The sequence below is a fragment of the Falco naumanni genome, chromosome Z (genome assembly GCF_017639655.2).
Source record: "Falco naumanni isolate bFalNau1 chromosome Z, bFalNau1.pat, whole genome shotgun sequence".
Classification (NCBI taxonomy): domain Eukaryota; kingdom Metazoa; phylum Chordata; class Aves; order Falconiformes; family Falconidae; genus Falco; species Falco naumanni.
In genome coordinates, this window is record NC_054080.1 from 1,562,572 (window position 1) to 1,588,838 (window position 26,267).

Consider the following 26,267-nt stretch of genomic DNA (forward strand, 5'->3'; position numbering starts at 1 on the left):
ATGAATCAGAAGGCAAGACATTTTCCAAGGACCACAATGCGAGTTGTGTTAGAGAGGAACTGACACCCTGAAGCAGACTAGGATGTGTACTTATGAACAACCTTGAGAAAACAAGGAAACAGGTTCTTCCAGGTAGGAAAACACCACCTAGGAGCACCTAGAATCCACTAAGTGTCTGAGAACAATGATTTGCTTTTGAGTACAACTGATGTCCTTCTTTCCATGACCTCAGTTTGGTGAACTGGCCTGCCTGCTGGTCAGACTGCCTGCCCTCGGTACAAAGCAACATATGCCAAATTGAGAGTCAAGGATTACCATGACCACAGATCACATTTCACGGAGGTTCCGTAGTTACTGGTTTTTTTTGTCAGATAGTGAAATATCAGCCTTTTTGGGTTGTACACACCAACTTTCTCAAGTACTCCACATGATTTGAACATGTGCCCTGTTTATGAAGGCACCAACAGCTAACATGCAGAAGCTCTTCCTTTTTACTAGTTGAAGCAGAAAACCCCAAAACCCCGAAAATCTGATTCCCATGAAATTTTCCACGCAATTTGACTGGTTTCTGATCTAACAGAAACCGTTTACTCATCATAATTTCTAAGCTGAAGTTCACCACTGGCATAGTTAATGAAGTTGCACTCACTTCTGGCAGCACTGATTTCCAATCAGCACAGAAGTGTTGAAGCCACTCAGCACTTCTGAAAAACCAGGCCACTCCTATTTAGGAACCTAAATGTGGATTTAGAAACCCAGCTTCAGGCATATGAGTATGAAAAATGCTGTAGTCTTGCTTTGTGACGTATTCTATATCCTGTTGTGCGGCCTCAAGAAAAGCAGTCTGCATTTTAAAAAAGCATCATTTTCCCCAGAATGAACACCAGAGGGAACCTTCGCTTTTTCTCGCTCTAATGGCACACCGCATCCTTGCAACAGGCGATCTACTAGCACTCTAACCGTACTTCAATGTAAATCCTCCTCTACAAGACATTCCCTGCAAAACACGTAGTTTAGGAGTCAAAGGTTGGGCAACCACACACTGACACACTCAGCTGTAAGCGTCTGCCAACTGTATGTACTTAGGCTGCTCGGATATTGCCTCACAAATGCCCACTGCGCGTTACCGAGTATGTGTGGTGTAATTTTTATGGCTCAACAGATCTAATTTTCATTGACAACGGACCTCTTAATCTAGAAAATTCTAGAGTCTCTGCGGTAAGTCTACACATCCCAGATTTTCCAGTTTCAGCTCAACTTCTAGCAGTCTTTTGCACATTTTTTTTGTCAAATCAATACTATAATTTTAGAACCTAGTAAAAAACAAGTAAGGTACAGTACTGCATTACAAGTACACTAAATATCTGTTTGTTCGTTGTTTTTTTTAAACAATGACAGAGATAAAGGTTCACAAAGTGAAAACAGACACCATCACCCCCCCACCCCACGCCCCCCAAACAGGTAAAGAAATACTTACGCTCTCACTCTGAAAAGGGTTTAGGAAGTTTCCGCCCATCTCACCGTCATCCCTGGGAGTGCCAGGCTGATTACTCATGCTCATATTACTGGGAGAGTTCTGTCAAATAAGATTTTAAAATAGAGATTAAGTGTTGAAGATTTCAGTTCTTCTCCCAGCTTCACCAAGTGCGCCGAGGACACGCTTTAAACGATACTGCAGTGCACTAAGATGTACTGTGCAATGCAGTGGGATTTTCAAAGGTGAAAAATAAGCCTCTGCAGGGTTCTGCATGATTCAGTCACTAATTTCAACCTGTCAGGTAGTGTTTTCTTCCCTGAAGCAAGAAGTATTTGCCTGTAACCCTTGTTTTCAGGTTACAGCCTGCGTCTTCTGCTACTGAAGTTGAAAAGCTGTAAATGCCTGCCACAGGTGTATGAGGTACTGTCACTACATTAAGTCATGCGGTCATATTCAGCGAAGTTCATGATCTTGTGCCTCGACATATGTGATTTACGAGTATGTACTTAAAGGTAGACATATGGACGGATCTGGTCTACACAGACCTCTGCAAAAACCTGTGCCTTGGGGTTCATGGCATTCACAGTTTATTAAAATACAGTTTCACAAGCAGTTCACAAGCGTGGCTCAAGTGCTAAACCCCTTCACTGAACGCAGCTAATAGGGAGCGTTAATGGGTAAAAGAGATGACGAGTTTTAGATGACAGGCTCCCAGTAACAGCTGGCCACTAGACTGGGCTCACGGGCGCTTTCGGGAGGAGCTTTACTTCTGTTATTTGCTTGCACAGAGCACAATGCAGCATCATTTTAAACAGCCTTTTCAGTGTCTAGGTGTAACTGAAATGCTAACAATAATAATACAAAGGCTTCTGAAAATAAATTCCTTTTTTTCACAGCAGTGCACAACCACCTCTCCAATGTTTAGAAAATGCTTTCAAGATTCAGTAACTTAAAGAAAGGGTGAAACGAGGTAACTGTTACAGAAATTATTCTGATTCGACAGCTAATACATAATTATTGTAGACACTACAATTAGTTAGGTGTTTTTGCAAAGTTGACTTAAGGTACTCTACCACGCCTGCAGCATGGGCAATTCTCTTTCCATCACTGTTAAGACTCCCACTTAATTAAAATCCTGACATGGTATATCTCTTAGCATACATATTTTTTCTTAAAAAAACCCAGTTATTTTGCACTTTGAAAATACCTGCATGCAGTCTTCATTTAGTTTAATTAAATCTGCAATAGGCCAAACTTTGAATGAAAAATTGCAAACATTAAAAAACGAGAAAGTCTCCTTAATTCCTTCGCACTTTCCTCAGAACTACAAAGGCTATCTATCCCACCCTGGCACTTTAAAGATGCACGCTGGAGTGTTCACTGAACAGAAAATAAGATGGGATAGCTATGATTTCTGCTTCCCCTTGATACCATATTTCTGCATGCTCCTCTTTGTAATCATGAAGTCCCATGTTGACCACTGCCCATCATTTAAATATTGCAGCATATTCCTCTGCTCCACCGATTTACTTCACCTCCAAGGAGAACAAAAATTGTTGTTCTCAGATTCACCAAATACCACAACTTAAATCAAGTTACTTTTTTGCTACAACATTCACAGCCGGGTATGCCTGACCACTGACATAGTGTCCGCTTTGTATTTTGTATGGTTAGTGAGAGGCTGCATTTATGTTTTCACCGTATGTCCTTGAAGGAAGACCACCGTTCACAGCCTGAACGGGCAAGTACGCATACGGGTTCAGCCTGGTGTATTTATTTGCACTTACAGATTAAATATAAAATCAAACGTAAATATAAAAAGCAACATGCAAGCATAACTCTTTTATTAGCACCTGAAATGTAGCTTATAGAGTTGGGTCAGAACCCCCGCCTTAGCCCTTTTGCTTTTACGAGAGTAGTTCACTGCTTCTGAAACTGTGATCCCCGTATCTCCAGAAATCACTGGACAACATGTCCACCAAAGAGAACTATAAGCCTAACTAGGTGATTAACATCAGACAAGTAAGTCTGGTGTTCAGTGAAGTTAGTATAGGAAATACTAGGGATCCACAGCTTGAGAAAGGTTGAAAACTATTGCTTTCGTTCAACCACAGCTACCGTACCTTAGGCAGGAATTAATTCAGGGAAGTCCTGTTGCCTGTGTTACGTGGGAGTTCATACTACGGAACTGCACCAGTCCCTTCTGGCCTTAAAATCTACAAATATAAAAGTTTTAAAAGCACTAAGGCCTTGTCACATTTATTTTATATGACGATCCCACACTTTTTTTCATTCCTGTGGATTTACCCCTATTTTATCTCACCCCATGTAGCGCAAAGCTTTGAAATTCTGCAATCGCTACAGTATGCCAGCCCCAAAGGTTCAAATTCCCGACATAAACAGTTTTATAGCAACTCCTCTGGGCTGATTTTATGGCCAGTATGGGGTCTAGCATTGTAGCACTAGCCGAGTTTTTCCAAATCAAGTATGTCTTTCATGCCTGCACGGATTCCATGGGCACTGCAAGAAACACTGGTTATTAATGTTTATTTAATATGCATAATTTCAGTTCACTTATTTCCCTTGTTTCAATCTAGTTCATAAAAACTTCATGTTTTGCCATTCAGTCAATTAAATTAAAATCTTCTCTAGAAAACGTTGTTCTGAATGCTCTGAGCTGCGCTGATTCTACCAAGACTAGATTAATTTTCTACAGCTCCTGGGAACTGATAACCTGATCCCCTAAAACGCATTTTACTCCACTGAAGACCTGTGCCTGAACACCAAGCACCCCAAAATGGTGTTAACGTCAGTGAACGACTTCTATCACTGCAAATCTACTTGTGAAAAAGCCAGCCGCAAGACTAGCTGGTGATGTATGCAGGGAGGCTGTTGCCTCAGCAAGAACAATCCTGGTAACTGTGTACAAAGTTGGAAAGCAGATGCATCAACCCCAGGAATCGACTATTCCTTAGAAGCAGAACATTTCCATCCAAGTTTCAAAAGCATTATGTACCGCTGCCTACTCAAAATCACCAGTGCTACCCAAACGCTTACTGCTACCAATGAAGTGATGCTACCAATACTGGGGCAGGGCTACTCAGAAAAAGATAAAATGGTGTAACAGGACAACTCTGTTACTTCCACAGTTGGCAGCTTTTTCCTTTAGTTATTAAAAAAAAATAAAAATGCATCAAATGTGATTTCCATGAGTTATTTATTAAGGTGAACAAATTACAAGACTTCCAAGTAAATTCATGGATCTGAGTTTTCAGAGCTCCCAATACCTGTATTAGCGCATACACAGATACTTGATGCCAATGATTTGAATACGGGCTTTTAAAAATAATTCTGTGGCAAGCTCATGGAAATGTTTTGGGTTTTTTTTTTCCTTAAAAAATGCTGCAGTTTGCAATAAAAATACTGACAAAAAGTATGGGCATTGATTTAAAAAGTGCTGTACACTCATTATCTCATTGCAGGCTTTTACTGAATCCCTCACTGCACATCTAAGCACGGCGCAACCAAGGCAACATGGTCATTTCAATCCGTCATTTTACTCTCTGCAGAGCCCAAAAATGTTACGGACCTTAAAAATGTATAAAAATATGGGATTGCTATAGATGCTGCTCTCTCAAAGGAGGAGCAGTGGTCTTGGACACATCTTGCTGAGGTTCTCTCTAGGCAAGATATACACCAAGTACACTGGTCAGGCTACCCCTCCGCCATACCACACCGCCAGAAGACCACAAACTGGGGAACTGTACAGGGTCCTCCTCCTCCTCTTCGGATAGAAAAACATGTATCACTAAGTGAAGAATGATTCCTGCATTTTGAACACTTGGAAGTGTATGCTCAGCAAATTCACACTATAAACTTCTGTGTTAATCCATGGGGATTTAGGCAAGCGTTTTGTTCCCTACGTGTTGGCATCTCCTCATAGCTCCCGAGAAGGGACCTACAGCAAGGTCCCCAGCATGACTGCAGCACGGGCAGACCTGCCTCTGACAGACTGGAAACGGCAAAGCCTGCAGCGGGACAGACCTTGTGACAGCACCGTGGTACCGGTTCCTGAGGCAACCGACACACACTGGTGGCTGACACGCTCAAAACAAACGCATACTTCCTTCTTGGAAGGCTGTTAAGAACTTCGCTGCAAACAAATGAGTTACAAAATTTTAACTGAAACAAACTCTTCATCAATTTCTGTATTTATAGATCAAAAGTATGACAGTGCAGGGAGATGACTGCACTGATGTATTAGTGTCAGTCAGTTACATCTGAAGATGCAGAGTACAAAACAGTGTTTTGCAGGGGACAGATGTGTGTCACTTTATCAATACCACATCAGCTCGTTAATTTCTAAATTAAGGATGATAACTTACGTAGTTTTATTTTGAGGGAAGAAGTGACACATTCAACCACGGGATTATTTTCATAGATGCAAAACCCCTGCAGTTTAAACTCACAATCATTTCCAACTATTTTAACAGCTGTGATGTGAAAATTGTGCTTCTTCTGAAACAACTTCTTAATCTATCTTTTAGGAACTTATACTAATGATTAAGATATTAACATTGCCTTACAGAGGTGACAAAAGCAATCACACACTGCATAAATGTTACATCCTAATGACATTTTCCCCAAATTTACATTTAACTAAAATTGATTATTAGAACTATATTCACTTGTCTTAACAGTATGGAAGATTATAGCATAATCAATCAGATCATGAATTGGATGTAATTAATCACATTCATTAATATACATTATTACACAGTAGGGAATAAGTGTATTTATACTCCCTATTGATTATATGCTTTTTAAAATTTTCAGTTAATACTATATTCTGTCTGCATAGCCTCCAAAGAGTTGACAAGCAGAATATGTAGACACATAACAAAAAGCTTTGTAACAGAGACAAAGAAAATATGTTTGCAGTGACACATTCTAAAAATTTTAAATATTTGGTTAGATACTCACTTTGGAAATACTGTCCATGTCTCCTGAGCCTTAAATTAAAACAGACAATCATTCAGTTAGTTTTGAGCTGAAGTCAATCTCAGAATTTTTTCCATAGTAAATGTATATAACTATGTATATAATTATATAAAAATAGTAAGTATAGTATAACAGCAGTATTTTAGAACAACCAAAAGTAATTACAGTCAGTATTGAATATGATTAGTCCCTTCTCTGTGTAGATACCTGGTGCGAAAAATGAGAAAAGAATGAAGGAACACACTTCTGATCTGTATCGGTTATCTGGATGGCATCCTTTCAGGACGAGACAGCCCAGCACAACTCAAGAAACTGTAGGTCCAGCCTCTCTGTCGTTTTAGCCATGGTAGTGTATGGGTAACACCGTTAATCTGGGGTATATCCACCAACGGGAAATGTTGCTTCAGCATGAGAGAAAAAAGCAAGATCATGGCTACCTAGTAAAAGTTGATATTTCTGGGGAAAAAAAGACCACTACTATCACTAAGGTCAGCTGGAAGGGTTTCATCAATGTCTTTGCTCCCAGAAGCAGAAGCCTACTGCTGAAATTGGCTGAAGTGGCATCAAGTTTTGATGCATTACCGATACTGATGGTGACAGTATCCTCCAGAAGAAAGCAGACGATCCTGAGGACCACAGTAACAGAAACCAAATAAAATTAAATATAATGAGTGCAAGACTATTAAAAATAATTTTTTTTCACATGCTGTAGCCCTCACTCAGAAAAAGCCAAGAATAAAGGAAATATAACTTTTGGATGGATGTATCAAGAAAAGCATTTTTAGCAGCAACAAACAGTAAACAGTTCTGGTCACCTATTTTCAGGAAAGATAAATTCTAGACGAGTAGCAAATACAAAATTAGGAGTATCAGAAAAAAACAAGAAAATGGAGTTGTGGGAGAGACTGAAATAACTTACTATACTTAGCCAGGCAAATTAAGGCTGAGAAGGAATATGATTTCTCTCTATAAATACATCAGATATGTAAATGTTATGAAGAATTACTTTGTCATACATAGCCCAAAGGATAAATTTTGGTGGAAGTCAGGAAACGATTTCGTTCTAACCATCACAGCTGTGAACAGATATCCAATAGAACGCTTGTGGTCAAAGAAGTTGAAGTTCAAGATCAACTGGGACCAATTTATCCATCTGATTATGTGATACAGCTCCCAACTGCAGCATGGAAACAAATATAGCAGATGCCTCCCAGCCCTCCTCCCCTTAAAGAACTCAGGTTCCCGCTTAGGTATGAAGTTACCCCTATAAAGCAGTCATCATTAATTTGACTAAGCACTTCATCACTGTCACTAGAGAAAGTAACTAGCCAAATGCCAGTTACATGTAAAATCCTTCCACAGCTGTTTCAATTTATTTTTTTCTTTTAGCTAAGAAATAATTCTCAGGCTATAGAAAGTGAGAGGAAAAGATGTGATTACATTTTACATAGTTTTTCATTTATTTGAATCTAATGTAATGTGCATCATTATTAATTAAAGCAACAATCCATTTTAGGATTGTAATATGTAATACAGAAAGGCTGTAAAATCACAAAGTGTCCTTATGCAAAGTAATCTAGGAATTTTAGGGACATGCTTTCCTAGGAAAAAAGATAAATCTATTATGAGATAGATGCCTACTGCTGAATTGTAATCACTCAAAACGTGTTTGCTAAATGAGGTTTGATGGCTTAATGCTTTTTCTCATCTCGTCATAGCCTCTTTGAATTTTTCCTTTTGTCATACCTATTCATAATTGCTGTCTCACAGCCTCCATCTTTCGGGCTACGAGCGATAGATCTCCACCCGTGATGGTGGTACGGACTTGAACGGTATGGACTTTAGGTTGGTCCATGCCTGGGAAGAGCTTTTCTCTGGGGACAGAAGCAAGGGGCAACACTGGCAGCTTGGCTTCTGCCCGCCTGACCTGCATCTAGCTTGCCTGAGCTTCTCCCCATAAAGGAAACCACTGCTCTGCCCAGTGTTGCTGGTGCCTCTTGCGAGCACCAGGCCAGCTCCCAGATTTAAAAGAGAACATTGCTGGTGGATCTGGGGGACAGAAGAAGTGTGCTCTCAAGTCTTCGCAGCCCAAGGTTCCCCCTGCATCGTTTCCTGCGTGGCTGATGCTGTTTGGTGCAGGCAGATGTGAAGTGTTAACACAGGAATTGTATTCAGAGCTACCGGCCTGGCGTTAGCGTATGAGCAGAAATAAAAACAAGGTATTTATCCACCTTGTGGGTATGGAAGAGGAAGGCACAAATGCAACTTATTCAGCTGTGGCTTGTTTCTTAAATCCCTTTCAAGTGTCTATCACGCTTCCAGCAAAGTGTAAGAGCAGAGTTTGCCGGGATAGTCAGGAGATAAAGCCGTGCGTGTATTGCAGCGTTGTGCAAGGCTTCTCCTCTAATATGAGCCCTTCAAAAACCATAGTGTCAGACGTCAGGCAGTACGCTGTTCCTCCTGTCTCTGCATGCCCTGATAAGAATTCATGTTCTCTTGGGTGCATTAAAAGTTGGCACCTGTCTCAAGCTTCCAATGGGGATGGAGTAATAATACTCACACTTAACAGACACATGGCTAAGTACAGAACAAATGAGAATACCAAAATGTTGGGATAAAACCAGCTGAACATATACATCAAAATATGCAGAAACTTACTCTCAGGTAATTGATAAGAATGTGCAACAGCATGTCACAATGACACCTTCCCAAAGTTTTCAGAGAACAAGAGATGTAAATAATAATGGTTTTCACCTCTATGTTACTGTGATGGTATGCTTTTATACTGGTTTTCATCAGCTGGATTGAAACTATACTCTCTTATATAAATGGAAGACAGCATTTTTCTTCCAGAGGTGCATGATGTATGCCAACTCATATGCTTAAAAAGTATCTTAATACTTCTTATTGATGTATATACAGCTTTTTCAGTCTTTGAAAGATTTTTACATAAAGGCTTCCACATATGTCAGAGAACTAGTTGTAGAAAACGGCACTAGTCATTGAAAATTCACAATGTTTGTAATATTTACTATCATTACCTAATGATCCATTCATATGATGTGAATCCATACCACCCAGTCCACTCATAGGTCCATCTGATCCTGGCCCCATTGGAAACTACAAAAGGATGAGACATTAAAACCTGGTGTTACTGCACAATTTTCTGCGGATAATCCAATGAGAAGAAAGTATTTTTCAGGAAAAAAAAAAAAAAAAAACAACAAAAAGCAAAAGTGAAGAAAAAATGCACAGTCCCAGCTCTGAGTGCACAAGTCAAGTGTCTTTCATGTCAAGACTGCAAAAAACATCCCTGCTTTTGTTCACCTTTTCCAATGCTGCCTTCATGATTTTTTTTGGAAACTCTTGCTTCTGGAGGCTGGAATATAACTTAAGAAAAATTTATTATTTACTTGAATACTTTGTGTATGACTTTCAAACCTGCTAGTGTCGACTTAGCTCTACTCCCACTGAACTTACAGGTAAATTTATGATGCTTTTCAATATGTAAGTGATTGATTAACAGCTTTCAAACCCCGTCTTATCCATACTGACAGCTGGACTACTCTGCATTACCTCTGCAGCATGAGCAGTTGCTGCCAATTTCAGATACCACCCTTAAATTTAGTTCTCAAAAACTTAAAGACATGAATGTTATTATAAAATTTTGTAAAATTCACCGTGTAATGGTTTAGCATATCTAAATATCTGTATTTTTAAGTTCTACCTGCCTTTTTTTTTCAAACAGGTGCTTAATATGGATCAGTATTAAATGAAATATGGTTGTAAACAGAGAAATATAACAAAACTGAAGGCACACAGAAAGATCAGAGAAGAAACAAGTTCTGCCCAGTAATCCTTTTTTTTGTCAGCTCTACAACTGCTAAAATTTAGGCTACATTAGTCACATGAGACAACTGTTATCAATAGGTTTCATTCTTAACATCCATTTAGATAAACAGGGAAGTTTGTTTCTTCTCAGAAGCATCACTTTTAGCTTTTTTACAGAACGGCAGGGCAACATTATACTGGGTCACTTTCAGGAATTTTCTCCTCCCTTTTCAAGGCTAGATACTATTTTGTAACAGAAGTCTGAATGCTGTGGGAGCTAATGCTTAGGGCTATCTCCTAAGATGACGTCCTATACACAGAAGTCTGTTGCACCCTAGTGTGACAAACTCTGTCGTCCCCTGTCACCCATAAAAATGGAAAAGTTAGTATTGCTATAATGATAGGTGATGGAAAGGTAGGGTTTGGATTAAAAAAGGCTGTATAATTCAAAGAAATAAATAACTAGATTCATATTTACATTAGGTCTGTTGGGTCCAGGTGGCACTGCATTCATTAAAGTGTACATGTTGTCTCCAGAGTTGGTTGAATCTGTAATAAGAGATTATTTTAAGTACTAATATATACCTTTCAATAAAACTGCTCACCTAATACATTTCCTGTAATTTTGTTCATATTATTCCTGTGCCTGAATCACTGATACACAGTGGCAATATAATGGAAGTCTTCATTCCTTTTCTATCTATTGCTACCACACAACAGAGCTATGAAAAGAAATAATTGCAATGGTCCCTAAGTGACTACTTCTAGACTCCAGTTTTATGCATGACTATTAAAAGGTTTATAAATCATCAAGTATCTGTAACTATTTAATTCCATAAACCCTTCTTCCTGGAGTTCCAAATTACTTCACTCATCTTCAATACTCTCTATAAAACAGGAGTTTCCTTCTTATCAATACTTCCTGTAATTTGTTTTCCATCTGTAATAAATGATAAACAGCTTCTCATTATACAGACTGCAAGTTAGTATAGCACGTGAAAACTTTTGATTCTCATCCATGTCAGTCTGTTTGATTTTGGATAGATCTAACTATTCAGCAGAACATTGTGCAAAGATCCTCACTCTAAGGACAGCTTTAGCTGATGTATCTTCATGGTACAGTGCGGAGCAATGCTTCAGAAAAAACTGAGTCCGAACCAGCAAAACCATCCTGGCACAGCCTGGTGCTTCAAGCTGCTAAGTTCTGCCAAGAGTTTCACGGTCTTGCCAGACACTGACAGAGCTATATTGCACCTCAGTCCTTCTCATGCAATCAATTCACAGGGACTTCAAGGGAGATCACCTCTGGAGCTGAAATGCAGGAGTGAACCCAGATAATTCTTCTGATTGAACTTAAGAAACTAATGCCTAAGAACTACTAGTGGATACAAATTATTCGTTCTCATCTGCAGCTCAGCCCCACTGCTAAGACACAGTATGTCTTACAACCTTTCATCAATATTCATATGAAAGGCACACACACACACACTCACCCCCCCAGCAGATATAGTAGACAAATTAGGCAAAAACCTTTCCCAAGAGAACTTGACAGAGATAGGCTGTGTAACGAAAAGGTTCCCTGAGAGGGGAACAACCTAAGGAAAATCTAAATACATCCCTAAGTGGAAGGCATGATTTAAAAAAAAAATGAGTAACTCTGGGAAATCAGTACATCTATAGCATCTGCAGAAACAATAAATAGCTTAGGACTCTGTACCTAGAGCCTCCAAAAGACCATACCACCTTTTTGAACCAGAGTTTTGAGATTAACAACAAACAGAAAAAACACTGCTAAGCTGTGATTCCTTTTCCAAGACAAGGTAACGGGGGAATTTTGAGTCAAAAGCAGTGAAAACAAGAAAGTCCAGATCACTGAAATGCGTTGGAACTGGGAATGCATCCTGCCCTCCCGCAGGAACGTACTTCTATGTACACTGGGAAGTTAAAATCAAGGTTTTGTCCATTCCTTGATCTTTCTGAGACAGTTTTCTAAGCGTTAATTTACCTTGGTGAGTAAATAATTCCATTATACACAGAGCACTGTGTATCACTAGAACATTCAAATACACTGTTTGAGAAAGACAGGGAAAAAAAGCTTTTTGCCTACAGAAAAGTCATTTTTAGATTCAGTGAGGTAGGCAAAAAGTTCTTCAACCACCAGACACTTTCACAACACACATCCCTGGCTCTCTCCATGTTCTGCTGGCTCATGTAAAAATACATGTGGGCTGGGTGGGCCATGGGAACCCTCGCAGCCTGGCTGTCTCAGAGGCAAGTAAATACCTTTATAAAACCCTCAGGTGGCCAATTTCTAAGTGTTTTTGTACTTCAGAAAACAGGGCCTTAAAACATCTTTTGAGCCTTTAACTGAAAATGGGAACCACCGTCACCAGAAGCTTTACCTGCGCTGCGCACAGACAGCCTGATGTGCCGTAACTGCGGCGCGCTGGATGCTTGGGAAAGTGCAGGCTGTCCATAGCCTTTATGTTAAAAGATTCTCACTTTCAAATGCCAGCTTGCATTAATTAACTTTTTTTACCAATGACAGGAACAAGGAAGCCCCACACCTCATCTTAGGTTGCATTTTTTTAAAACCCTGGAATTGTATTTAATGAAGGTATTATATTGGTGCAAGAAGTTCTCGCCAGTGAGGGAACTCCCCACCCTCTTGTGCTGTAGAGGACAACATAAGGACATTAGGACATAAGGACTAAGGATGCTGTAACATCACTGGAGGGAACAGGTCCCTGTTAGCTGGTGAAAGCAAGTTACAAAAGCAGATACTGGCCAAAAGAAGTAGCTATTGAATACTGGGTTACACAAGTTGTAATTAGCTTCATTTTAGTGGAATTCTGATGACATCCATGGGGGAGGACAGCATTCTCCACATCCTGCAGTTCCACCTTCCTATCAGAATCTTTGCAGAACACCAATGGAGGGAAATGCTGACATCTATCTAGCTGACCATCTTTAAGCCTTGGGAAGCTAGCTAGCCATCCTGAATCCTCCCACCTCCTCCTTGTTTCCTCAAACATTGGTAGGAATGTGACTAATCTTTTGCACGGCCAAAATCGCCATGTGGGCTGAGCTGCGAGACACAGACCGTGTTACTTAGGGCAACAACGGGGCAGCTGAAGTTCTGGGAACAGATCACTGGTAGGACATGATGGTGGCTCCTGTGGGGCCATACTCCTCCACTGCAAGACAGAGGACAGCTGGTCCGGCGCGACCTTGCTGTCAGATGACACAGCCACGGGAAGCAGCTCATCACGCAAAGCCACCTGTTAGTCAGGTCTATCCCATAGGACACTACAGGGACGTTTCACCAGATTCAGAAATCTATTTCCAAACTGGTGGAATTGTTTCAAAGAATGATAGCAAAAGCAAATAAAGACTGCGTCTTCTTTCATTTTTAACTTGCTATTGCTGAGATTGCGCAGGAAAAGATGGGCTCAAAAGCCAAAGAAATCAGTTGCCCTGAATTGCAGAGATACAATGCTTCGTATTTCTACAACACAGCTGCGAGAGAGAGGAAGGGAAAGCACATGGAAAAAATGATATTGAAAGTATAAACCCAGTAATTTACCATTACCTGATTCTTTATCAAAATCAAAGTCTGAAAAGTAATTTGTGTACTTCCTAAAATGCCTTATAATTATATTTTGTCATTCTGAGTACATTTCAGTACCTGCAGGACTAGGCATGATAGGTGTTCCTGGTGGCCCTCCACCTCCTGGAGGACCCTAGAGGGAGTAGAAAATGTCAGTTAGCATGGAAGGCAAAAACATACTACGGTAAAAAACAAACACAGTAAAAAAAAAAAAAAATGTCTTGCGAATGTCATGAGTCACTTCTTTGGTAAAAACATGCACATTTTCTGATAAGCTAGTGGAACAGCTCATCCCAGACTAAGACTAGGTAATTGGTCACCAAGCTCCGGCACAGACTTCTGATGCATGTAGGTATACAGACTCACGAATATCCATTCGTCAGTAATTCTGTGTCATGCTGTGAGTCACACAAGAAAATTACTTGGAGCAGGGCTTAAGACAGTTACATTTAATTCCCTCAACCTCCTTTTATCACTGCTGTTTTTTTCAGCTGGCATTGCTGTTTTGTTGTACTCTGTTCCCAGTCAATGGCAGGCTAACCGATGTTTCCTAAGCACAAAACAAGGGGGTGTCCTGTGGGGACAGAAGAGCCTAACCACCCTCAGAAAGCTTTCTTTTTTAGGCAGACTTGCCATAGGCATCTTCATTCTGTCTGTATAATAGCCTACATTTTTTTTAAGAAACATCTGTACACAGAATTTCTTCTCAAGTTAATGACAAATGGATTTTAAAAGTCAGGACAATGCTGGGTACAGCTGTATCCCTTGCCTAGACTGCTAAATCAAAGATTGAAAAAAAAAACCAACACCCCAAAAACCCCATCAAGGAACATCTATTTTGTTAGTTTTAAGTATTTCTGTGTTACAGATCTGTTTATGACTAAGAACTGCACATAAGCTGCTCTGGTTGTTTAAACAACCTTTTTAAGGTTCTTTAAGAATCTTTCTAAGAATTTTATTCTAAACACCCAAATTGTTTTCTAAGAACAGAACCGTAACTTCCAGCTTGCCATGTTTGTAGATCCACTAATATTTTTAAGTAATGTGAAAAACTACCAAGATCAAGTTTGGTAAAAATATCTGTGCCAACAGAAGTCAATAGATACTGACTTCCCATAACAAAAATTACACATATTGCTACCAACAGATGATTATTTTCATTGCCATATGACTTACTGTATTTTTATCCCTTTTGTTACACTTTAAAATAGCAGATACTGTTCCAGACAGGAATATTTTTCCAGTGGCACTGAATATAAAGGTTTGGTTGTTCCTGTCTGCTGACAAGCTCTTTGCTGAGATTTGCTATAATTCACCAAGATATTTTGGAAGGAGGCAGAGAAGTCTTGGATTTAAAACAACAGACACTGTTTCTCCATGGCCTACTTAGTAACATTTCTTACAAAATGTTTAGCAATAACATACTAGAAAACACCACTTTCAGACAATCAAAGGCAGTAACGTTCTGAGTAACGTCCTCTGCAGGTTTGTACAAGTAAAATACCTGCATGGGGACGCATCCCTGCCTGCCACCTGGTGATCAACCTGCCGTTAATTGTAGATGAAACAGCAAATCCTGTACCCAGGGGCAGCAGCACATCCCTGCAGTCAAGTCAACATCTATATAACTTCATGCCCTGGTACAGAGCTCACCTACCAGTTCTTCACCTTGTGCTTCCCCTTGGTTGTGAACTAAGCAAGGTCACCAAGCAGAGTCTTTTATAAAGCACGCTAGAACAAAGGCTTGCTCCGCCATGAAACCCACAGACCAGCTTATAAAAATCCAGGCATAACCACAGCTTCAGTTCGTACTGCCAGCAGCCACATAGCTTTTTTCCCTGCCCAAATCACAACTGAATCACAAATGAATGTGTTAGGTCAGGCTTGCCAAAACTGTCTGAAAGACGTACTCAGCCCTCAGCAGTGAGAAACTCCCCGTTGCTGCTGAAGAGCTACAGACTCCAAATTCAAAGGGACCTTGGGTCACATCGGTGACCCTCTAGGCATCATAGGCTATGACTTTTTATCCAAGTACTTGTGCACTAAGCTCACTAACTTGATTTTGGTTTTGATTGCATAAAAATATGTATTTTTCAGCATCACATGAAGAGGTGTAGAATCCACTACCTGGTCATTTATTAGAAAAGTTACTTATCTTCACTACTAAATTCTGCATCTGATTTCAGATTTGCATTTACACTGTTTGTATATTGTGTTCTCTCAGAAAGCCTCTTGGTATCAACTCTTTTCACTCTGAGAATATATTAATATGTAATGGAATTATTTCTCAAAAACTGTTCGATAAACTAACCAGATTAAGCTCTCAAGGCATGTAGTTCCAGATCACAATGCCTTTGGCTAAAAAGCTGCTTTAAGAGCTCTACAACCCACACCTAGTCCCCAGACACCTGCTCTCTTGGAAGCCACTGCCCCCAGTTTTGCTTATTTAGCTGTTTGTCCGCTGGAGTTCATGCGTTCCTTTTCCAAAATGTAGTGAGCCTTTCTGAAGCACGACTAGTCTCTCAGCATCAGCCAAGACACGCACTGCACAGGCATTTATGCTGGCAGAAGAAGATTTCAACACCTGGCCCACCTCAGCTGCTTCACCACTGTCCTCCGCCAGCGGCTGCCTCAGCCAAGCTCAGCTTGCAGCTCCCTCTGCAAGTGTCCCCCCACTGATCTTGGGTCAACTGAAGTGCTTCAGCAAGGACCTGGTTCTCTAAATACTTCAGTCAACCTCAGTTGTTTTGGACGAAGAGGGTAACTCATCCAAAGAACTCTGGAGGCAGACCTGAAGGAATGGTAACCTTCTGCAGAAGAGTGAGGACAAGGAATCAGGCAGCTACTCTTCCAACTAGCGCCGCTGCCGTTCACAGAGCACATCTGATCAGAGCCTCAGGCATCTTCTCCAATAACTCAATCTTTTGTCTATTTCATTCTTGCATCTCTTGCACATCTCTTGATTTCCCTTCAACGTTGCCAGCTAGATGGACCATTCCAGCATCAGTTTCATCATTGCCACTGAAAGAGGTTAAATCACCTCTTTACGCTTTCTCCTATCTATACACTGAAATATGGCAATACCCTCTTTGTCCAAGCCGTTTACCCTAGCTCACCTTTGATGCAAGTACACCAAAACAGTCCACTACTACAATGTGTATTTTACTTAGGTTTGCTTCTTTAGAATAATTTTTTCATAGTATCTCCTTTTCTAGTTTCTTAGGATTTCATACTTTTTAAAGACAAGAATATGAAGTTAAATATTCAAAAAACATCTTAAAAATCTGCAAGAATAACTGATCACTAACATCTAGGGCATAACCAACACAGCCTCTTCCCAACATAGGGAAATCTATGAAGTTCTGCATTGAAAGAACTGGTTTGGAGATCAGCAGATTTAGAATGTTTCCACTAAACGTGTGGCAAAATGAGTCCTACAGTTATGGACACTTCTGAGAACCATAAACTTTTTCACAGATAATTGTCTAAATAAAGGACAAAAGAAACTGCTTTTGTCTAAACAAAACAAACTCATCCTTTAATCCATCCTTCAGCTCTAGTTCTGCAGCAACATCCCTCTTACAAAGACCAAAAGTAAGAGAAACCCATAGGCAGCACAAACAGATGAAAAAATACTGGTGTACTGTCCCCACGGCGAACAACCTGCTATTTCCACATTCTGAAATAGCTTCCGCCTCTGTGCCGGTTAAAGCCACCGCCTTGCAGTTGCCTAACCTTCAGGTGATAAAACATGGAGTATCAAAACAGAGATCTACCGAGACCTGACCGACCCACAGCAATTTGGCATCCAACATATACATGTGTGTATATGTATAAACATATATACATGTACGTATATATACAGACACATTCTAGACATATATATTTCTCCCTCGCTACCCTGTGACACCAGCACTAAACATGCGATAGAAACAGATGAATCAACATGCCTTAGCAGAGTGCATCAGAAGTACAAATAACCTAAGTACAACAGTAACAACAACAATAAAGACTCTAAAAACATACAGTTAATCTCTTGGGACAGAGACAAAAATCAGCAGCATATACTCCAACAAAAAACATTTCGTTGATAGGTAAAGTGCATTTGTTAAATGCTAGGGAGAGGGTTAGCGTTTTGTGTTCTTTTGAATCAGAGCTTAATCCTGGACCTACTACAAAGTTTTAACTATTTCATTCTAAAGTACAGACCAAGAAAAAACAATACCAACTAATCCATAATAAATTAAGACAATGTCTGTGAAATGAAGCCATAATGGACTATAAAGAAAAAAAAAAGGATTTTCAAGCCTTCAGAAGTTAATTATAAAACTAAGTACTTCCCTTATAATGTCAGTTATAAGGACCTATTTGTAAATCTTTGGGGAGATAAAAGCTTGGTCTAAATTCTTCAAACACTTTTTTTCTGAAGAAGTTTAGAAACTCACAGACAACATGGTGTTCCCAAGAAAGCTGGGGTTTTTTTTGTCTTTCATTATTGAAGGCATTATATTGCATAGGTTATATAAATGTTCGCTGAAATAAACAGCACTCAGGGCAATTTTGACCAGACTGATAATGATTTTAGTAATGAGCATCAACATATGCACAGTAGATGGCAAAAAAACCCTGTAAGTGCTGATCAGATGATCAGTCTCAACCAATACACAGGGTTCTTCTTAAAATCTGGACAGCTATTTCTTTGCCTGAATAAAATGTAACATCTAATAAGATATTAAAAATCTTAAAAAAATACAAACACAGACAAGTGTACTCACTACATAGTTCCCAGGAGATGCTGAAGAATAAGGTATCTGTAATATCAACAGAAACAAAATTGTAATTTCTTCTGCAATGAGACGGAATCCATACATACACTTATGTAGAGCGACAGGTTAACACTTATTTGTTTATTCCTAAGACATGCTATTGTTGTCAAAACAAACCCCTCTTCTTGACATTTTAAGTATGTTAAAGTCCAAAACTAACAATATAGACACTACCAAATTTAATTCCCAATATTTCAAATAAAAACATTTTCATTTAAGATTACTGTGCCCTGGAACCCCCCTAATGAAATCAATATGAATAACATAATTCACGTATTTAAATGTCTGTAGGCTGAGGTCTGATATCTGCTCTCCATTTTTTCATAATAATTGAGGCATGCCTCTGTAACAGCCAGCATCACTCTTCTAAGACACCAAATTACAAGGTCCAGTACTAATCCAGTTCTTGCATCTACTACAAGAGTCTTCTTATTCTTATTGCAGAGCCACAGTAAGGTCTGTAAAGACTGCAGGCTACAGTAAAAGGTTAAACTGTAAGATTACCAAAGTAATATGCTTTATAAAGTTTATAAACTTAAGCTGCACATGCATTTCAGTCAGTAGGACTTCATGAGAATCACCCAGGCATCGACTGAATTTGTATGTTCTTATATATACATAACCTTGATTAAAATCTTGCCTATAAAAGGAAAAGCAACTCTCTTGTATCTTTTAACCGAGAAGATATAATTTTATTTCTTTGCATTATTCTTTTTTTTTTTTTTTTAAAGGACAGTGTTCTGTTTTCATTTAAAATTCAATTGTGGTATTTGTTACAGAAGACACCTGGAGAAATCCAGATGCCTGTGAATAATCCAGTTTTCTTCTTTATGATAGCCTTTCCAATCATTCTCTCTACAGGAGCACAGACCAATGCTATTATAGGAGGACAGGGTAGAGAATTAAGCAACTGTACCAACAAAATACAAAATTATGTTGTAGCATAAGCATCTTACATGATTACAGACAACTTCTCAGCCAACTCATTTTTACAAATATGTCTATAACTGGGTTTCTCAATTAATTTCATAGAACAAAATTATTTCAACTATCAGTTCAAAAATACTCTAACATCCATTTTAGCTGAGTACATTGAAAAGAAAACTGAGAAAGTATTTTCAGCTAGTTTTTCCCCCCAACTGTCATCAATAGAATTAAAAAATCAAAAATTGATAGCAACAGAAAGAACGAGGCTAATCTGTTAAGCCAGACCCATCTTAACCAACCGCCAGCACTAAAAAGGGACACATTTTTGTATCAATGATGTATGATCACTGAATGAAAATGAAAACTTTACCTTTGTGTCTGTTTACCAGATGCTGTTGTTTACATGGGATGCCTCACTGACCTCCTCTTCCTTCAAGCTGCTACTACACTACCTCATTTTGCAGTTGTTGCAAAGAAATTCAGTAGAGTGCACTGCTTTTTACAGAAAGTATATAAAAACGTCTGATGCTTTGCAAGCAACTACTCTCTGATTCCATATTCCCTAGTTAAGAGTGGAAGATGTGCTTCTGTTATATAAAATAGGTGAGTACACGTTGAGCTGCAACTTAGCAGGCTGCGAATTCTGTAGAACTTGCTGGCCAGACAGCATCGACCCAACTCATCCTACTTGCAGGATGGAAGCTGAATGTCTTTTAAATATATCCCAGCATAACCTTTGTGTTACGGAAGTGTTGTAACTGATGTAAAGATGCAGAGGTGTTGTGTGATTATGAACAGAGCTGGATATTCACAGGTCAATGAGCCCTCTCTTCAGATGTGCTCTGCACTTGTACAAGCGCCGCGTCAGGGTTACAAGAAAAAATATAAAGCATGCAGTATTGTATTTGTTGCATAAAGTGGAATTTTTTGTCCTGTAATATTGATGAGAAATGTTTCCCTAAATATAAGATGATGTCTGATATATTTTAAAATAACTACTTACAGAATTGGCATTGGTGGGGTTTGGCCAAGGTCTACCACCCCCAGGACCCCTGTAACAGAAGATGAAAGATGAGACACGGAACAATTCGCATCTTCTGACCAGCTCTCACAGAACATATCAAAATATTCTGTTTCCAGAGTAAGGAAGGAGATGGCTTTTTACAAATTAAAGTGTATTTATAAACCATAACTACATCAAGTTACAGTGCTATAGCAAAATTCTCATCATTGCACTACCATTATAATTTATTCAGTTTATGAGATGATTGAAGATATTTTTTTTTTTCTTATTACAACCCTGCCACTCACATTTAAGGCACTTCAGTTCCTGACTCATTCTGGTAGCACTGTACCCTTCAGGACAGGACCTGCCAGAATGGCACCATAAGGAGCCCTTCCCCAGAGGCTGCAGCGGAGATGGCACTGTTTTGCACCGGTCCCAAGCATGTACAAATTTAGGAAGTGCCAGATATTCCCCTTTTGTATTCCCAACGGAACAATTCGAAAGACATTGTAAATTTGGGTCTCTTGAAGTGCTTTCCTTCTGTTCACACAGAACTCACCTCTGCGTTACATAGATGCAACATTTTAATACGGCACAGTAGTTTTGCAAAGAGTGAAAAGTAAGTTTCCAAATTGTTTAAGTTCTCATGGAGACTGTTTTTCCTTGTACTCTGCTAACCTTTGTTAAAATATTTGGAGTAATTAGCACACAATCCACAAAAGTCTGCTTACAGTACAGACAAAGGCAGAAAGGTACTGCAATAGAAGTGTAATTTCAGTCATAAAACCAAAACTCCTTCCTGGAGAACTGAGGATGCATGCATTTATTGGATCTAGAATACTGCAAGTACAGTAAGGTTTCATTAGTGGAAGTGATGCTAGTACCTTATAATATGTTGCTATAACCTGTTAATACTAAAAATATTAATACTAAAAATAATAACATATTAAAAATTGAAAACATGACATTTTATACACAAAGTTTCAACATATGTTTAGACATGCATCTAAAAAGTTTTCTACTTGACTACATTATCTCCACAGAAGACCCAGAAACATGAAATTTATCATACAGCAGGCAAAATGGAAATTTCAAACTTTTCAGACATTCTCATTACACTTGGCCCAAATGGTGTGTGCATGACTAAGTGGCAGCTCCCCAACAGGAGGGACAGGAACATCTCACAGGGAGAAGACCTGTTTGATAGAGGCACCTCCAACACAGCATCAGAGGGGTACTAAAAGCAGAAGGGAATTGGGAAAGGTGAAAAGGAAAGCATATTCTTCTCACAACTCTTGCTGTTATTTTAAGATTCTCACTCTTAGTTGAGCTCAGAAAAATAGTTTGGTGGTTAGGCTGCATCTTTTAACAGTCCTGAGGGAACCAAGCCATATGGGAGGTAGAATCTTCATGTTTACAGTCACAACATCTCAATAACCGTAATTATTCCTGGGAGCATTAAGAACTCCTGTTTTTTTATAAATAAGACAAAATCACTTTTTGAAGGCCCTGACAACTGAGAGGCCCAGCGGATGACAAAACTTCTGCATATAAAATGGCATTTTGGCCTCATTAACTTTAGAAAAGCAACATTACCCACCACAGCATACCAGACATGGAGAGCGATTTAAATACAGAGAAGAAAGCAGGATTTATTAATGAGTTCAGGAAGTTTTCTATTTCAAAGTCTTGCAAAACTAAAAACTACGAAGTAGGTATGTTGGGATTTAACATTTAGTCTTATTTTTTATTACATTGTTGATGAAACTATAAAGAAATTAGCTCAAACAACCGACTGAAACATAGCAAGTGAAAATTGATTTATTTCCAATGACATTATTTTTGGAAGGTTGGAAAACAGGAATGTAAGTGAGGGTCTTTTCTGTCTTCTTCACGGGGAGGAGGGGAGGCAAAGCAAGCAAAGGGACAGAGCGTACTCACGCTCCTCACATCAAATATTCAGCAATTTCTCCTCTGCCAACGATTACGAAGTCAAATATAAGGTGTTCTTGCCCTCCCCTTCCCCTTTAAAAAGTTGTTCTTTTTCCTATGTATCGTATTTGGTTTAATGGATCTGCTTTTTCAGAGACATCAAGAATATCTGTAACAACACTGGAAGTCTGTTTTCACCAAAAATCCTGCACTTGTTTGTGTGACTTCCAGTAACACATACACTGCTAGCAGAAAGCATCAAATGGAAAACAGCTGTGACCACACTATAGGTAATTCTGAACTACAGAGGTATCAAAAAGCTGACTCAGATACATGACTGAGTTAAGGTACAGCAACATGGAAATTCAGACAAGCCTTATCAGGAGACTGGGAAACTCACCTTTCATCTAAAAAGCTGTTGGAATTTGCAGATTTACTGGAAACCATGGACAGCTCTAAGTATAGACTCAGAAAACACTGTAGCAGATTCTGCTGGAAAGCCATATGGTTTTTGTGGAGCCAAATGTTACTGGCTTATAAAACAGACATTAAAAAAAAAAAAGCTACCTGCATTTTTTTTCAATGCAATGCAAGTAGTTTTTCTGCACTTTATTAAATGTTTATTTTGGAAGCATCAACAGAGTCATAAAACGTCATTATGAACATACCGATTCCAAAATAAGAGTGATTTGTGACATATCTGTTGGTATGAATAATTACAGCTGCATTTGATGCTTAAAGCTCGCCTTATGGCATTGATCCTAGTACTTGAAAAAACAAAGTTTGAAATTTCAGTTTCCCAAGGGGCAGATATATTCAATCGGGAAATTAAAACATCTAGATGTGAGTTTGTGAACTGAAGTTAAAACACTCACATTATTTTTCTTTTCAGGCGTGACTGAGGTACTTATTCTTAGTGCTTGACCGAGCACTGCAGGCCACATGGGCCATTAAGAAGTGCCAGTGAAACCTTACACTGCCCCCTGAAATTTGCCATTTTGTTCCAAAGAGGGCATTTTCCCCACAGAGAAATAAAGTCTTCCTAAAAACAGCTACACTGAGTTTCAACTTAAAACCTTACAGCTAAAATAAAGTTGTTTTGTAGAAGAACATAGGCTATGTATCAGCTGTTTCAAACAGTAGTCTAACAGGGGTTAGTTAATGATTGAGCAAGCAATTATTTAGCAGTACTACATTTGTGGAGTATATGCTCCTGGACTGAAACACCGTCTATGAGCTCTCAAGCTGACTGCTGCCATTTTTGACAATAAAGAACACTTTTTCATCCAGAAAAATGTAAAATTCTATTTGGCAGATATCCTGCTCTTAACCAAAAGAGCTTCCCTTTGTGTTTTCTGAGCAGAAAGAGCTGGATTTTAAATGGCAACTGTTTTTTTGCAGAGTCCATATTTTTGTATTTTCACATTGCCAAAAATCCAAAAGCTTTGAACACTGAAAAATTTTCATGTAAGAAAAAGATACGGCGATGTAAAGACAAGTGTACATTACTATGAGCCAACAGCCTTACGTATAGTTATCCTGTTTCCTAGAAATGTAAGTACACTAAACGACTTACATTGTTATTTCTTAGAACTGCATTAGATAAATTGTAAGAGATAATACGAAGAAAGCATTTAGTTGGGTCCACCTGTTGCCACTGCCTGCCAGTTATCCTTGGATGTACTCAGACTGACCTAAATGCTGTAACTGGTGAGACAACGAGTCTTCACTAAGGTTTCTGTGTAAGGACAACTTCAAGAGTAGCAAAAAAAAAAAAAAAATTTAGACAGGCATGGAATAATGGAGCTCCCTCCAATGGTCTGCGATTCGGCACGTAACATCGGTCGGGGCAGGATATGCTATATATAGCATAATATTCCAGTACTAGCACTTTGGACTCCCTTATGCCTTTAAAGTGCATTGTAATAAGCAACAGGACAGTACAAAGTCCGGTTTAAAACCAAGAAAGAGTGTTCTGTCCCCACTTTCAGCCAAACTGGAGCAGAGTTTGTAAGAAATGTGCAGGAGTGCCGTACATGCCTGGTGAGACATGGCGACAGCTACGGCTACCTACTTCATAATTACTGCTTCACATCTTGTTTTCAGAAGATCATATACTGTATCGAAGTTCATTAATTTCCCAAGCGAAGGGCTCCAGTTCATGGTGTCCCCTTCAAGACGACATACCAGTTCAAAGGCAAACGTACTTTTTGCATCACTGAATTAAAAGAACATGATCTATGTAGGTTCACTGGCTCAACACAAGATGAAATGTGCTTATTAAATGCTGAAATATGGAAATGTTAGTATTTCAGCCCACATCCTCTCTTTCTGGCAGACCAGAAATGCTTTTAGTCATCCAGGTACCTGTTTTCTTATTTTTCCTACTTAAACTTTCATTTATGTGGATAAGTAGCCTCCAAACACCTTATCTATCCTGAATTTCACTTCTACATAATTTTATTTTAGAAAGTTAATTTTCTTTTCTTATATTTTAATCTCCTCCTGAGGACAAACATTGCAGTGCTTATATTATACTGTCATTGATTTTCAAATATCTAAATATTTTTCCTACATCAAATTTATTTAAAAGAAGAAATTCCTACCCTTGGGAAGGTTCCTAGAATTGTCTTGAGTCCAATATATGATGTCTATGATAGTGTTAACACCCAACTTTAGATTTTATTTTATTTTATTTGCTACAAGAATTCAAGGTATGGCTGGAAATCTGAAGAAATTAAGGATATGGTGGATTAGTTGTTTTTGTTAAATGGTATTATCTATCTCAGTGCCTCTTTTACTTTTTCAGGTTGGTAACTCTTTACTTGAAATGAAAATTATCATCTCTCATTTATGTTACCTACAAAAATAAGAGTAAAACCAGGTATCTATGATATAATGAAAACAAGCATATATAAATTTTCAATCTGTTATCTGTCTCAATCTGATGAAAGCTCAGTCCTGAAAGACAAAGGTGTAAAAGGAGTACGAAAAGCACATGTTCTCTTCTTTAGGTTGTAAAATCATTCTAGTGTCTTGATAGCTGGGCTGCCATGCTGTCTTCTGTGACCGCTGTGACCATCCCAGAGTTTGCAAAATGCTGGTTATGAAAAAATGTACTAACTTCAGTACAGGTAGGGCCGTGATACAAGAATGACTTGGTAATCTCTGGTCTGTGGTATGCTAAAGGTTAGTATAGCAGCCCCTTAAAATCTGCGCATCTCCTAAGAGTGAAATCTAATACAAGGAGTATCTTACTTTTTTTCCAGGCTTACCTGATCATGTAAGCGACTCCAAGCAAGTGAAAGATTGACCTAAACTGCAGAAGACTGCTCATGTTTGGCTACTTGCTATACTAAAATCCTCAACTTAAATCTAACCTACATTAGATAGACTAAAATTACATCTGAAATTTTTCTACACACTTATAAAAGGTTTTCCTTTGACAGGTACGAAAGGCGTAATACACTCCCATGACTAAATCCATGCCTGGAATAAATCAGTATAGCTTAACTGAACTCTGTCTACACAAGGTTTTACCAAATAATGATCCAGTCCCAGAAATACATAGAAACACTGAAAACCTTACACTCCTATCTGTAATGTTCTTCTATCTGTCTGGAGTGGGAATAAATGTAGTTATGGAAATAAAAACAG

General features: G+C 38.9%; 1 protein-coding gene across 4 annotated transcripts in view; it reads right to left on the bottom strand.

Annotated features, from left to right (window-relative positions):
* The window catches only part of SSBP2 (single stranded DNA binding protein 2), a 191,853-nt gene that overhangs the window by 15,400 nt on the left and 150,186 nt on the right, over positions 1 to 26,267 (bottom strand). For all 4 annotated transcript variants that reach the window (XM_040580648.1, XM_040580645.1, XM_040580649.1 and 1 more), the window contains 7 exons: positions 20,676 to 20,724; positions 18,695 to 18,730; positions 13,998 to 14,052; positions 10,788 to 10,858; positions 9,520 to 9,598; positions 6,461 to 6,489; positions 1,478 to 1,576 (listed from right to left, as the gene is read on the bottom strand). In XM_040580648.1, the coding sequence (XP_040436582.1) occupies positions 1,478 to 1,576; positions 6,461 to 6,489; positions 9,520 to 9,598; positions 10,788 to 10,858; positions 13,998 to 14,052; positions 18,695 to 18,730; positions 20,676 to 20,724 (418 nt within the window). The remainder of the gene's footprint in view (positions 1 to 1,477; positions 1,577 to 6,460; positions 6,490 to 9,519; positions 9,599 to 10,787; positions 10,859 to 13,997; positions 14,053 to 18,694; positions 18,731 to 20,675; positions 20,725 to 26,267) is intronic.